This window comes from Carlito syrichta, unplaced genomic scaffold (genome assembly GCF_000164805.1).
Source record: "Carlito syrichta isolate Samal-C Ts95f unplaced genomic scaffold, Tarsius_syrichta-2.0.1 Scaffold301934, whole genome shotgun sequence".
Taxonomy (NCBI): domain Eukaryota; kingdom Metazoa; phylum Chordata; class Mammalia; order Primates; family Tarsiidae; genus Carlito; species Carlito syrichta.
This window is the reverse complement of record NW_007246030.1, coordinates 305,465-318,575: the sequence shown is the minus strand read 5'-3', so window position 1 is coordinate 318,575 and position 13,111 is coordinate 305,465. Positions and strand designations below refer to the sequence as shown.

The window sequence follows — 13,111 nt, the reverse complement described above, 5'->3', positions numbered from 1 at the left end:
ATTCGTGACTTGTTACAGAAGCCACAGAAAATTCATTTATCCTCTGAGGATACAGAGAACACTGATTCAGGTCCATGCCAGAGCCTGGATGTCCAGAGACTCACCATGGGCTCACTTTGGGGAGGCTTGGGTCAAAGGGCAGGACTTGGGCTAATGGGAAGGGGGCAGGCAGGTGCCAGGGATGGTCATACAGCAGGAGGAAGGCATACCGCTAAGGAGAGTGGCTTCTGAACTGTGTCCCGCAAGACCCAAACAGCAGGGCTACGGGTGCCTGGCTGGGGAAGACAGATTCACCACTGGCTGGTCAGATCCTGGTCTTTATTCTCTGGAATGGAAACCTGCAACCCGGAAAGGACCACAGCTGGCAAAGCTAATTCTTTAAAAACAAATGGGGGAGGGAGAAAACACACACACACACACACACAAGTATTTGGCTCCATAAATTTCCATCCTAAGAATAACAACCCTGAAGGGTACTGAGGCCTCACGGCCCGTCCACTGTGCGTGATAGCCCAGCACTCACCTCACACACCAGGCCAAATGCAGTGATTTAAAACGGTTTTAAAGAGCAACATTAAATGGCACATTAAGGCATTTTAAGACATCAGAGTTTGTTTCCTATGGACATTTCTTTTTTACAAAAAAATATATATAATAACTTAGTTTGCATTTTACAGCATTTCCAATTGGCCAAGGCATCCTTGGTAGGGAGCTTGTGGAGTTGCACATGATGTGAGCCTCCACTGCCGAGCCCAGGGCCAGGCCTACACCCCAAGTGTGGGGTTCCCAGCTTGCGGTCCCACAAGGGCTCAACTTCCATTGCAGCCACATGGTTCATCAAGAGAGAGAGGGTGGTTCCCTGCAGCCCTTGCAGTCACTCCATGCCAATCTCACAGGGGTTCAGCCCCCTCTCCTCGGCATCCCTGTACATCCTTTGGAAGTCCTTGAAGCGTGGGGCACAGCCAAGCTGTGCCTCCCCAAAGTGCATGTGGCCAGTGAAGAGGAAATCGCCATGCCCTGGCCGCACACCACACTCCAGCAGCGTTGTGACATGACCCTGCCAGTGGCCGCCACCCTCAGGCACTGGCTGGAAGACCCTGCTTTTCTGCCGGTACAGTCTGCTAACATGCAGGTGGATGGCTGACTCCTGCCGCTCTGGCTCGTGGGTGACATTCTGGATGGAGCCTCGGACCACTGCAGAGAGAAGGAAATGGAGACAGGAATGACCAAGGGCACTGGAACCAGGAGCTAAATCACAAACCTGAGAAGAAGTTCTCAAGAAAAAGTGCAATTTAAACAGAAGGTTTAAACAGAAGCCAAGGGGTTCTCCCAGATACTTTGTCAGGGACATGGGTGTTCTTTTTGCCAAGGGTCAGACATGTACATGGGGGTAAACAGAACATAAAAACCACACAGTACATCAGTTTTTCTTTTTGGTTGTTTTTGTTTTTGTTTTGAGTTGGAGTCTCACTCTGCCACCCAGACTGGAGTGCAGTGGCTGCTCCCAGCCACCGCAGCCTCAACCTGCTGGGCTCCGGCGATCCTTCCGCCTCGGCCTTTCAATAGCTAGAACTACAGGCGCGCTCTACCATGCCCAGCTAATTTTTGATTTATTGTAGAGATGAGGTCTCGCCAGGTGGGTCTCGAACCCGCGGGCTCAGGCAATCCACTCACCTCAGCCTCCCAAAGCACGGAATTACAGGCTGAGCCACCAAGCCCGGCTAGTGCATCAGTTTTTCAAGGAAGAACAAGACAAGAAAAGTCAGCACAGCTGATATGTAAGATCCTTCTGCAGTTGTGTGTCCTGATCAGATGGACACAGGGCGGCTCAGAGCAGAGGGGATGTGGAAGGCTCACAGGAGAGGGTGAGGATCAGAGGCAGAACAGGCCTGGGGCAGCTCAGAGCTATGCTCAGAGACCACCGTCCAGCCATTGACCCTGTGCTGGGCCTCCTGAAAGCAGAGAAATGAGGAGCCTCCACAACCCATCACGTAGCTGTCCTTGGAGCTCGGTAGAAGATGCTCAGAGCCAGTTAGACCCTGGCTTCCCACGACCACTGCTGTAGCAGCGATTCAGTGAGCAGAGTCCAAGCCTTTCCCTGAGAGTGTCTGTGAAAACGTCACAAGCAGAAGGCCTGCATCCCTTGGACCTCAGCTCTGAGTTCACCAGTGCCTCAGGGCCTCAAAACACCTCCCAGAGCCACCACACCACCAGGGACCTTGAACAAGGAGTGGTAGAAGCTATGGGGTGAGGCCAAAACCAGGATGCCCCAGCTGCTGGCAAAACCATGTTTCCCAAGCACTTACAAGAGGAGAGTTGTAGAAAACCACTGACTTGAAGGGTCCTTACAGACAGCAATGGTCTCATTTGCAAGATGGGAAAATGCTTGATAATCCCAGCTATGTGTGCGTGCGTGTGCACGCACATGTGTATACACAGAGTCCCTGTCTCAAGGCTACAAACCCACTTCAGTGCACAGAAAGGAAAACACCTTTTCCTGTGACTTCAAGTGGTATTAGGTTGCGGGGGTGGGCAGGTTTTCAACACGGCACCCTGTCAGAAGGGCTTGACGCCAACCCTGGAATACTCTCCCGGGCCCAAAGAGCCCAAGACATATGCACGAGCATGGCTCCACGTAGCAGGAACCCTGAACACGAGAGAAAAAAGCTGCAAAGGCAGACACTCACCAAAGTCGCTGGTGCAGACAGCTAAGAGGACCTCGGTGTCACTGCAGGGGCGGCATGGGGCTGTGGAGAGGAAACATGGTCAGGAGGCAGTATGGACATGGCAGGTCCTGGGACATTGCCAGCCATGGTCACAGAGGTTCATGAGACTCAGCAAAGCACTGTCAGGGGTATGCCCACATTGCAGCACCTCTGTGGTCGACACCATGTCCAGGTGCATCAGGGCCTAGCCTCTGGAGGGGCCCAGCAGAACAAGAGACAGAAAGTGCAGCCTCAGCCAAAAGCACTTACATTGTGGCTGTAATAGTAAGACCTTTGGATCCCACTGCATCCCAGACCTCAGTCTGAGAGGGGTCTCGCTCCCCACTAACCTGGTCTGTGTAGGCGTGCAAGAGGAGTAACAACTCCACTCAAACGTTGCTTCTACGTGCCGGTCACAAACACAAAGCCAATCCCCAGCTGAACTGAAATCATGTCCCCTACTTCATCTCCACATCCACACCTTGAAATGTTGGGACCTTCTCCTCACCTGCTCCTGAGAGAGCAGACACCCTTGTACTTCAGGCTGCCCATGTTCCCAGATCTAATCCACAGCTGCAACTCAAAAGCAGGTCACATCCCAAAAGGAGGTGTTGCTCAGAAGGACAAATGAAGCCAAGACCCAGCAAAAGGAATCCACGTTCAGGGAGGTGTGTGTGCCCATCGCGGGTGGGACCTCATTCCGGTAGTGGGAGTCCAGGTCAGGGCCAGTTCAGCCCATTCCCCTGATGCCACCAGCCCTGGAATAAGGTGCACACCCTGAGCACTGTTGAAGGGCCGCCCCCAGGATCCCCTAGCCCTGGGGGCCTGGCTTCCTCCAAGAACCCAGAAGGTGCCGCTCCTCAGAACAAGCCCCACCCACCAAGACTTGCCCAATAGCCTCCTGGAACTCAGGCTCACCCTGCCCTTCACCCCAGTTCCTAATGGGCAAGCTGCTGGGGACAGAAGCTCACATTCCACAACACCCGACACTCAGGCATGAATTTGGGAAGTTCAATTGTATCATTTGCTCTTACTGCACTCTTTAAGGCCTTGCCTCACCTATTCTGAGTTTCTAGGTTTGGGCCCCAATTCTTTTAACTCAATAGAAACTTTGAGGCATGAGGTCTCAATGACACACATTTCTCCTCAGCTGATTCACATTCTAAAGGCTCCATAGCGTCCCTGGCCAAGAACTGGGACAGGCCCAGAGACATGGATGCTGCACACACCTCTGGCCATTGGTGTTGGGCTGAGCTATATCACCTGGGGAGTGGCTGTGCAGACACCAGTTGGGGGTGCCAGTGACGAGGGACTCTTGGGGATAGGGCACTGCATGTGTCTGACAGCTCGGCCACAGCAAATAGGCAGAGCATTGCCAGGCACAGGAACTCAAAGAGGCTTTCTGGGGTCAGGAACTATGGGTCCCCTCAGGTCTCACACACAGAGTCAGCAGAGATCAGAGACAAGATGCTGGCATCTGCGGTGTCCTGGGCAAGCACAGGTCTCTGCAGACCCCTCAGCATGGATGTGCGTGACTGGGCCCTGCCACATCATCCTGGCCCCTGGAGAGGAGACCAGCACTTCCATAGGGCAGGGGAGGGTGCACTCTTGGCTCAGTGGTGCCTGACTCACCGGCCCACCCACTACCTGCTTCCATGAAGTTATCAGAAGAAGTGGCAGAACAAGAACAACCTGTTGGGTGCCTCCAGGGCCAGGCCAGGCCAGCCCTTCGAGAAGAGAGGACCAAGTCAGCATCTCCCCCACCCAGCTCCACATTCTGGAGCCTTCTGCTGACTGGGCATGGCTGCAGCAAGACCCCTGGGAGGCCATGTATGTGACTGGATCCCCTCAGGCCCCACCCAAGATGGGCCCCCAGCACCCTGCCCTTTCCTGCCAACATTCACATGGCTCACACTGCACCCCACCACCACCAACCACCATGGTAGCCACCTGACCCCCAACCCTGAAACTGCCTGGTGGTCCAGGGATCTCCTGGGGGGTTCTGGGGGTATGGCCCACCTATGGCTCTTAATGCACCTTTGTGGACCCCCACCCTGCTTGCCAATGGCCTACAGCCCAGGCCAGGCCTGACGCAGACATACACATTGAACAGAGTCCAGCAGCACAGACAGGCTGGTGGCATGTGTCAGCGAATGACAGAAAGGGCACTGGGCAGCACCGAGGGCATCTGGGCAGACTCAAATTTCAGGCAGCATTTTTATTCGGAGCAGGTGAGACCCTCCATCCTGGCCACCCCTGCCTGGTGCCAATGAGCCCAGAGGCCCTGAGACCAGGGTCTCCCTCACGGGTCCCCTCCCCAAGTGGCACCTTCAGCAAAGCAGACACAGCAGCCAGAGGGCCCCAGGTCACATGGCCCTTAAACAAGTAGGTGGATGGTGGGATCTGCACACATTGCCCAGAACCAACCTCAGGTTCCAAGATCGGTGAGATGAGCGGGACCTGCCCCATGCAAAGGCAAACACAGCCATACACCTGGTAACCCACCCCAGTACGGGGGGCCAGCAGGTAGCCAGGCACAGTGTCCAACACCCAGGCCTGGGCATGCAAGCGTCACCAAGCCCTAGAGCTTCTCTCTGTGAGACACGGGCCTGGGACCTTGGGGGATGCTGAGAAGGAGACACCCCCTCATCTGCCCTGGCATGCACTTGCTGGCAGAGGGTGTGAACCCATAAAGGTGGTCAGCTGTCCCACCCACCAGAGGTCTCCAGGAGCCAACACCATCGACAGCTGAACTAATAAGCATCACCCTGGAGATGTCCCTCTCTGATTCTGAGCTCCACAATGTGCAGGTCACCTTCATGGAGCATGGATTTCAAGGGCACAGTCTGGAAACAATTATTAATCAGAGCTGGGCTCATAAAGGCTGTGGAATGCACTGGTCATGGACGCATTGCATCCAGTTTCAGGGGGCCTGGGAGGATGGGCAAGGGGTAGAATTCTGTCCATCCTCTGGAGAGGAGGGCTGGGGCATGGGCATCTCAGGAAGCTCATGCAGGAATGGGCATAACATGCACTGAATGAAAAAGAAAGAAAACACAGTCAAATAGATCCACCATGGGGATGCAGGTACAGATGGCAGGTGTAGACAGGAGGCCATGTCCATGAGTGAAAGTAGGACTAGCTGGTTCCAAGGAGAGGTTTGCAGATGGATGAACAGACAAATGCTGGTTCTGCAGGACTGCCCAGGTATGGAAGATAGGGTGGACCCACACAAGTTCCAAAGGGAAAGCCTCCCATGATGACGGCCCTGGGTCCCCCACTCAGTCAGTGATAGGATGGATGCAGTGTTTTCAGGGGAGCCATGAACAGTGGGAGGTGGGCAGGGAGTGAGCTCAGGGGAGAGGAGGCCAAGTTTCTGAGGCTCCTCTGATGGCCAATACCCATGCACAGCCAACTCCAAGCCTCGGGTTGTGGCCCAGTTGACCTTGGGGGGTGTCAGGCTCACAGTCCCTCCCTGTCAGCCTTCCTCCCTCTTCCCAGGGAGGAAGCCAGCAGAGGCCACACCCTTCCTCCCTACCAGTCGAGAGTTGGTGAAGATGAACAATAATTACAGAGTAATTACCATGGTCTGAAGAAGCCACTGAGGCAGGAAACCAGATGATGGAAGAGATGGGTGTGTCAGAGTAAGATCAATCCCTCTCCTTTTCTGTGCCCAAGAAATAGTGAGGCCTATTTTTCATTTCTAAACTTTCCACCCATTTCTCATGCCCATCAAGGCTTTCCCCAAACCCTGAGTTTCCTGGAAGAAGCTGGTCAGCAAGGGATCGGTACCCACCGAGTTGGTCATTACCCACAGGCTCAGCCACAGGGTAGGCTGTAAAGGGGACAGGAGGTCCTGGAGACACTAGAGGACCTAGCATCCCTGCAAGCCAGCAATGAAGTAACTGCTATGTGTCTGTGACCAGTATCATGGCACTCTCCTCCCCTCCGGCTGTGCATCTGAAATGCTGCCACCCCACTCCCTGTATGCCTGCTCACCTCACACAGGAATTAAACTCCAAGTCCCAAGCACAGAGGTGTCCAAGCAGGAGCACCTGACTAATGGCCCCTGGGAGAGGTTGAAGAACAGAATTCTGGAACCCACATGGACTGCCCCTGTCTCTGTTCCCCAGAATAGAGCCCCTAATCCTTCTTGCCACCCACATCCCTCACCACTGGGGACCCTGGTAGTACCTGCTTCCAAATGTGCTGGGCCCAGGGAAGGCCCCACACAACCCATGGCTGGGCCTGCCGAGCCCTCAGCACAGGTCTGGACACAGCCTGGAGCTGCCCCATTCACTCACCCCCGATGCCATCCCACCAGATGTCCTCCATGTTACAGGAAGGCATGCAGGGTCCTCAAGTGCCTGGCAAGGCCCCTGGAGGTGGCAGGCCCAGGGTCAAATCCCAAGTCCTCAGGTCTGGGTCACCTCCTGCCTGATCCCCATCTGTGCCCCTCTGTTGGATCTTTTCTTGTCTATTGGTGCATCTCAGTGTATTCAAGGAAGCAGATTATGCAATGCCAGAGCATGAGACACACACACACACACACACACACACACACACACATACACACACACACACACACCCCTAGTATCCAGACTCCAGTTACAGAGCCTCTGCCCTCTCAAGTGAGTACAAACCAGACCATGTGATTCATGAGTGAGATTGCAGGACAGCCATGAATGAGGCCAAGGGCACGCACCTCAGCTCAGTGGGCAATGCAACCTGGACCCAGCCTCCATCAGGTCTCCTACAACTGCCATGAGCCAAGACAGGAGACAAGGAGACCACAGCACTGGCCGTGAGCAGGCCTGGCCCAGGGGACACGTCACGGCTGCCAGATGGCCGGCACTGACATTCCACATTACGCACCCATTCCTGTGGCATTAAAGGCTTAGGGGCCCGTCCCCTGATGAAAGACCAATGCCCCAGGAGGGGAGACGCATCCGCCTCCCTGTCCCTCCTGTGTCTCGGCCATCAGGAGAGGGAGATTCTCTCGGAAGGGCCCTGGAGGACCATCTAGGTGGGCAGGCATCAGTGCCTGTTTCTGGGAGGTGCCAGGCAGCTCCCAGATCCTCCCATCCCCCCACATCTCAGTCTGGGTCCCCATCCCACATTCTGACAGCCTTTGCATGTCTGTGCTACCCCTGGCATGTATCTGCCATAAAATCACCAGAAATCACTGCAGGCTTGATTCAGACAGACACCCCGGGGCTAGGCAGGTGTCTGTGGTGGGGTAATGAGGGAACCCCCAGCATTTGTCTCATAAGTCAGAGCAAAGGCTGGGCCCCCAAGCTAGCCTGATACCCATGGGGCCACCACCCTGTGTGGGACCCCATGGATCCAGGAAGCACACAGACAGATAAGCACGGGACCCACATATGCCCATACTGACCTGCCATGGCTGAAGTCACTCTGCATGAAGGGTTACCACCTCCCTGTTCCCCATAGAAACTCACAACAGTTCAACCACCAACTCCCATGTGCTTCTCCTAAACCTGCTCATCACCCGGCCTGGACACATGGACTCGGGGCCCAGAGGCCACAGAGCCTGCCTCAGAGATGGGAGAGATGGTCTTCTCCTAAGGGTGAGTCACAGGCTCTGTTAGAATCATCTCAATTACAACCAGCAACCTCAATTTTTCACCAAAAATCAGCCGTGCAAAATTCAGATGTTCAGCGGTACACAGCAGTGCCTGTGACCAGGCTGCAGCCACTTTAAGAGCACATGGCACAAGCAGAGCAAAGCTCAGGCCAGAGAGCATGTGACCAGCGTCTCCAACACCAATCAACAGTTTAATCAGCAGAAGGAATGTTCACAAGTTCCTAATATCCAGCCCAGCACTTCTGCCTCTGCTTAGAAAGACCCAACTTGGTGCTCAGATTTTTCCAGATTCTGTTTTTACTGTGAGTTTATCTCTAGGACCCCCATAAAGGAGGCTGGCATCCCCTCCTCCCGGCCCTGCCCCTCACCAGCAGTGACCATGAAAAAGGCTGCTGTGGTCAAAGTTGTGATCAGCATCCAATCAACCACGGCACGGCTGGGCTTACATCAGCTTCCAGCCCTGCAGTGGCTGAGCCAGGCCCACAGGGCCATCAGGAGCACACAGGCAGTTGGGAGCCCATGGGCAGGCAGTCCTACCCACAAGTTCTCTAACAGGCCAGTTCAGTTTAAGAAAGACTTCAGAGATTTCAGGGAGAGACTGAAAACTGATCTGGGCCAAGAACACAGAACAATAAAATGAAGATTCCATTCAGGAGGGTTGTGTATGTTTCACATCCTAGTAGGACTGGTTTTTCCCCAAAGAAATCTTTGATTCACTCAAATGTGGTGATTATATTATTCTTGGAGATGGACACCCCTCACCACCACCACCCACCAGGTGTCTCCACCTGGGCACTGCTGACATTGTGGGCTGGATCAGTTTCTGGGTTGGGGTGTCCTGTGAGATAGCCCCTTGGCCCCTGCCCCACTCAATGCCAGTGACTCCACTGAACTGTGATGACAGCTGACTCTTGTGATCATCCACCTGACCAGCTACTACCGTAACAGCCCCCTGGAACCTGCTAGCAGAGCTGTAGCCTAGATGAACGAAGCTTCCACCTTCCCAAGTCCCCACATGGACCAGGCAGAGCCCCATAAGGTGACCTTATTGCCCATAGAGCCAACATAGTGACCTTGCTGCACAAGGGCTTCCCCACACACTTAGGCCCCGCCAGCAGCAGGGTACAGCCTGAGCCTGGCCGGGGTATCCCCAAAAGATATAACCCTGGGTTGGCTCACAGTACAGGAGGCAGGACCCACCCTGCCCCAACCTGAGGCAACACAGATAACCCACACATGCCTCCCAGGATCTCAGCCTCCTGGTGTTTGCCCGCAGTACTTTCTAAAGACCAACACAGCCCTCCACAAAGGGCTTCCCTTGAGTTCTAGGAAGTGTCCTTGCCCCAGCAACATCGCAAAGCACCTCCACTATCTGCTTACCACACAGGGAAACCGACTGCTTATCTCAAAGGAAGAAAAAAGAGAATGTAAAGCCCAGTTCTCAGTTTCCTGCACCATGCACAACCCGCCTGTGAAGGCCTCACTGACCACACAGTCCCCAGGACTCTTCCCTCTAGCACTCTCCTGAAGTCCCCGGATCCATGTGGTCATTACCCAAAGAGGACTTTGTGATGGTTGCAAGGAGAAGGCTCTTTTCCCAGCTTGCTTCACTTGGTACCCCAGGGACCCTGGCCACTCCTGCCCTGATCTCTGGCCTCTCCCAGCACTGCTGGTGTCCTCTCTCCATGAGGGAGAGCCTGTGGACACAGGTGTGTGACTCTGTCCACCCCGCCTGTGTTCTGTGGAGCCCAGTAGAGCCAGGAGTGACCTTCTCACCATGCCCATCTACATGGTTCCCCCAAAACTAAGTCAGCCCCGCACTCTGGGACAGCATAGCTCTGCACTGCCCCGGCTGTGATTCAGCCTCGGCTCCCACCCAAAACTCACATTTCAGGGGCTGGCGTGGACACCAAACACACCCAGCCAATGCTCGGGGCAGTCTGAACAGTAAAAGCGCCCATTTCAAAGGAGCCAGAACTAGGCCATACATGCAGGAGTGTGTCTGGGGCCAAGATCCGCCAAAGCAGCTCCTGGCTCAGACGGTGGCCATCCTCAGGGGGAGGTTGTGTACTTCCCCAGAACTCACCGGGAGACGGTCACTGTTCCAAGTCAAAAACACTCAGGACACTAAACCAGGTGTGGCCAGTCTTTTTAAAGGCAGTCTCAGCTGAAAGGCTGCATTTTAAAGGTGGTTTAGTTTTTACATCCAACATCCCCCTCAAGCCCAAATATCCCCAAGGAGGGCCCCTCCACTGGTGCCAGAGTCCCCCTTCCTGGCCACCTGTTGAGGTTCTCTGGGCAAACCCACCACATCTGAAGCACAGACACCAAGGCATCTTCACAGAGGAGAGGACAAGAGGAAATCAGAGACACGAGCAGATTACAGATCCTACCAATGATGAAACCCACTGCCCAGACTGACGACCCATGCCAGCCCCCGCCTCCACCTCAGCAGAGGCCACTCACCAGACAATGCATGCAGGTCCGATGCCCTATGCCGCTTCATCAGCTCATACTGGAAGCCCGTGGTCCTCCTGCCGATGTCCCGCTGCGGTGTGGCCTCTACAAACAGGCCACCCTGTTCCAGACCAAAGCACTGCACCTGGCCGGGCCTGCCGTCCCCATCCCGCACCAGTAGTCTCAGTTCTCCAGTTTTCTGCAAATAAATATTGGCCCCCACAGAGTCCCTAAAGGGCTTGATGCACACAGTCAGGTGGCGGGCAGGTGAGAAGGTGTTAGGTCGAAGGTTGACGATGAGCGCCCCCGTTGGGTACATCCATTCCACGGTGCCTGTCGCACAGCGCAGGTATACCTGCTCCACCTCCTTCCTGTGCGCCTCACGTGTCAGCCCACTGCAGAAGGAGAGGACACTTGTCAGCTCAGAGAGCCAAGGCTCCCACTCCACACACCTGTCCCAAGTGAGTGTCAGGACAATGTCACAACGACCACTCTCAGACTTCCCACTGCCACTGACCACAGACCCCACCCACAGAGTGGTGCCCTCTGAACTTCCTGGAGCCTGCTTCCTTGGGGCCCACTCCCAAAAGGGGGCAGCTGCCTGGGAACAGTGGCCTCTGCACAGCCTCCCTCCCCCAGTTCCATTCAGGGCACCTGCACCAAAATCAAGATGAAATGGCTAGGGCTCCATCGCATGCAGGTGGCACTGGTCCCCAGGCCAGACAACGAGTCTCAGCAATGTCCCTAAAGCAGGGAGGCTGGAGGCATGGGGTCACAGGAGTAAGAACCAAGGAAAGATGGACACCTCCAGAATAACAAGGACACACCAGCAGGACTTTGGTCAAGTTCCAGATGACCAAATACAGGCCAGGAAGCTCGTGATAAAGGAACAATGAGGCCCCCTGAGTGTGAAAATCCAGGAGGAGCCATGGATGCAGTGCAAAAGTAGGATAAATAACAACCTGCTCCAGACAGCAGCTTTTAAAACAATCAGGAATGTTAGCAATTGGGGCAGGGGGCTTTTGTTGAGTTTTGTCTTTTAGCACCTCGCCACTGTGAATAAATGTTTGCACTTTCCTTAAGAAAATAACTGTTTTCATTAATTCCAAGCCAGAATATCCTGCATTGCCAATTGTATTTTTTTTTAATAATCTCAAATATTACTAAAGCAAGATGTGCTACAAAAGCAAAGTAAGCATCCTCCACAGTGTGGAGATGGGGTGGGGATGAGTGTGTAAGAACATGTTAATTTTACTCCTAATCAATGCTAATAGGACTAAGTGAAGTGCACTACACCTTTGGAGAGGCAGGTCATGAGCAGAGACAGGTACATTTGCAATAAATTAAAGCATTAAAAGCGTTAAGCTTCTTCTACTGGAAACTTTGATGTAAATGTCAGTTTGTCACAAATAAGCGGGGTAACCTCACAGCCACCAAGTGGGCCTGGAATTCAACCAGTGACTTCAACTAAGTGTTTTATTACATGAAATTTGGTTCTGATCAGATCTCAGACAGGTTCACTCACATTCTTAGGATTTTTATGTGAAATAAGCAATGTTAAATCCAGAGCCCTGGCCTGAACGAGTTACCAGAAACCCTTTCTGCAGAGGTGAAAACATGTAACATATGGTTTGCATTTACCGCTGGTGACTCACGCTCTGGGCCCCCAAAACCTCACTTTTCATCTGGCGGCTGCTGCAGCCCAGGCTGTACAGTCACCCTGTGGACCACATCAGAGGGAGGTGCCAAGGAGTGAACCCCCTCCTGACCTGTTTCCACCCCCACAAAGGCCCGGGTCACGAGCAGACGGCTGCCAGGGTCACACACCTAGAACAGACTTACAAATTACAGTCCATAAAACTCACACACGCTCATTTGACATGTATGTGGGGACAGACATGATTACAGAGCTGTGTGAAAATTAGACTAAATGGTGAGTGGCTGACACACACGACTATAATCAGCTCTCTTCTTATGTAGCCAAAACAAACCTCATTGCTGTGTGTCTCCCCTCCTGTCTCCCCATCCAGAGGCAGCTATGCCAGGGGCAGCTATGCACTGAGCCTCAGCACCCTCTCCCATATAAACCATCCCATCTAAGGTCAAGGGAGTAGAGACCCCTTCTACTCAAGGCTCTGGGCACCTCTAGTGGCACCACCTTCATCTGAGCAGGGGAGAGGCAAACAGGCTCCACCCATGGCTCAGGCACGGGCAGGAGCCCTCTTGGGGAAGCATCTGTCAAGGGAGGCAGACCTGAGCTTGGGGCTGCCACCCTGACCTGCACACATAACTACGTGCACCTTGGCTCCATTCTATCAGAAGACACTCAGCAAGAAGAATA

General features: G+C 54.0%; 1 protein-coding gene across 1 annotated transcript; it reads right to left on the bottom strand.

The window, feature by feature from the left end:
• Positions 1-427: 427 nt before the first annotated feature.
• Positions 428-11,173, bottom strand: METRNL (meteorin like, glial cell differentiation regulator). The gene is made up of 3 exons (XM_008055715.2): positions 10,780-11,173; positions 2,688-2,747; positions 428-1,194 (listed from the first exon to the last, which is right to left on the bottom strand). The coding sequence occupies exons 1-3, from the start codon at positions 11,087-11,089 to the stop codon at positions 875-877; spliced, it is 690 nt and encodes a 229-aa protein (XP_008053906.1). The 5' UTR covers positions 11,090-11,173; the 3' UTR covers positions 428-874.
• Positions 11,174-13,111: the final 1,938 nt, after the last annotated feature.

Coding starts and splice junctions, on each gene's coding strand:
- METRNL (XM_008055715.2), bottom strand. CDS start 11,089: ATGTACCCAACGGGGGCGCTCATCGTCAACCTTCGACCTAACACCTTC. Junction 2,748..10,779: donor GGACCTGCATGCATTGTCTG/GTGAGTGGCCTC, acceptor TCCTCTCCACAG/CCCCATGCCGCCCCTGCAGT. Junction 1,195..2,687: donor TGTCTGCACCAGCGACTTTG/GTGAGTGTCTGC, acceptor TTCTCTCTGCAG/TGGTCCGAGGCTCCATCCAG.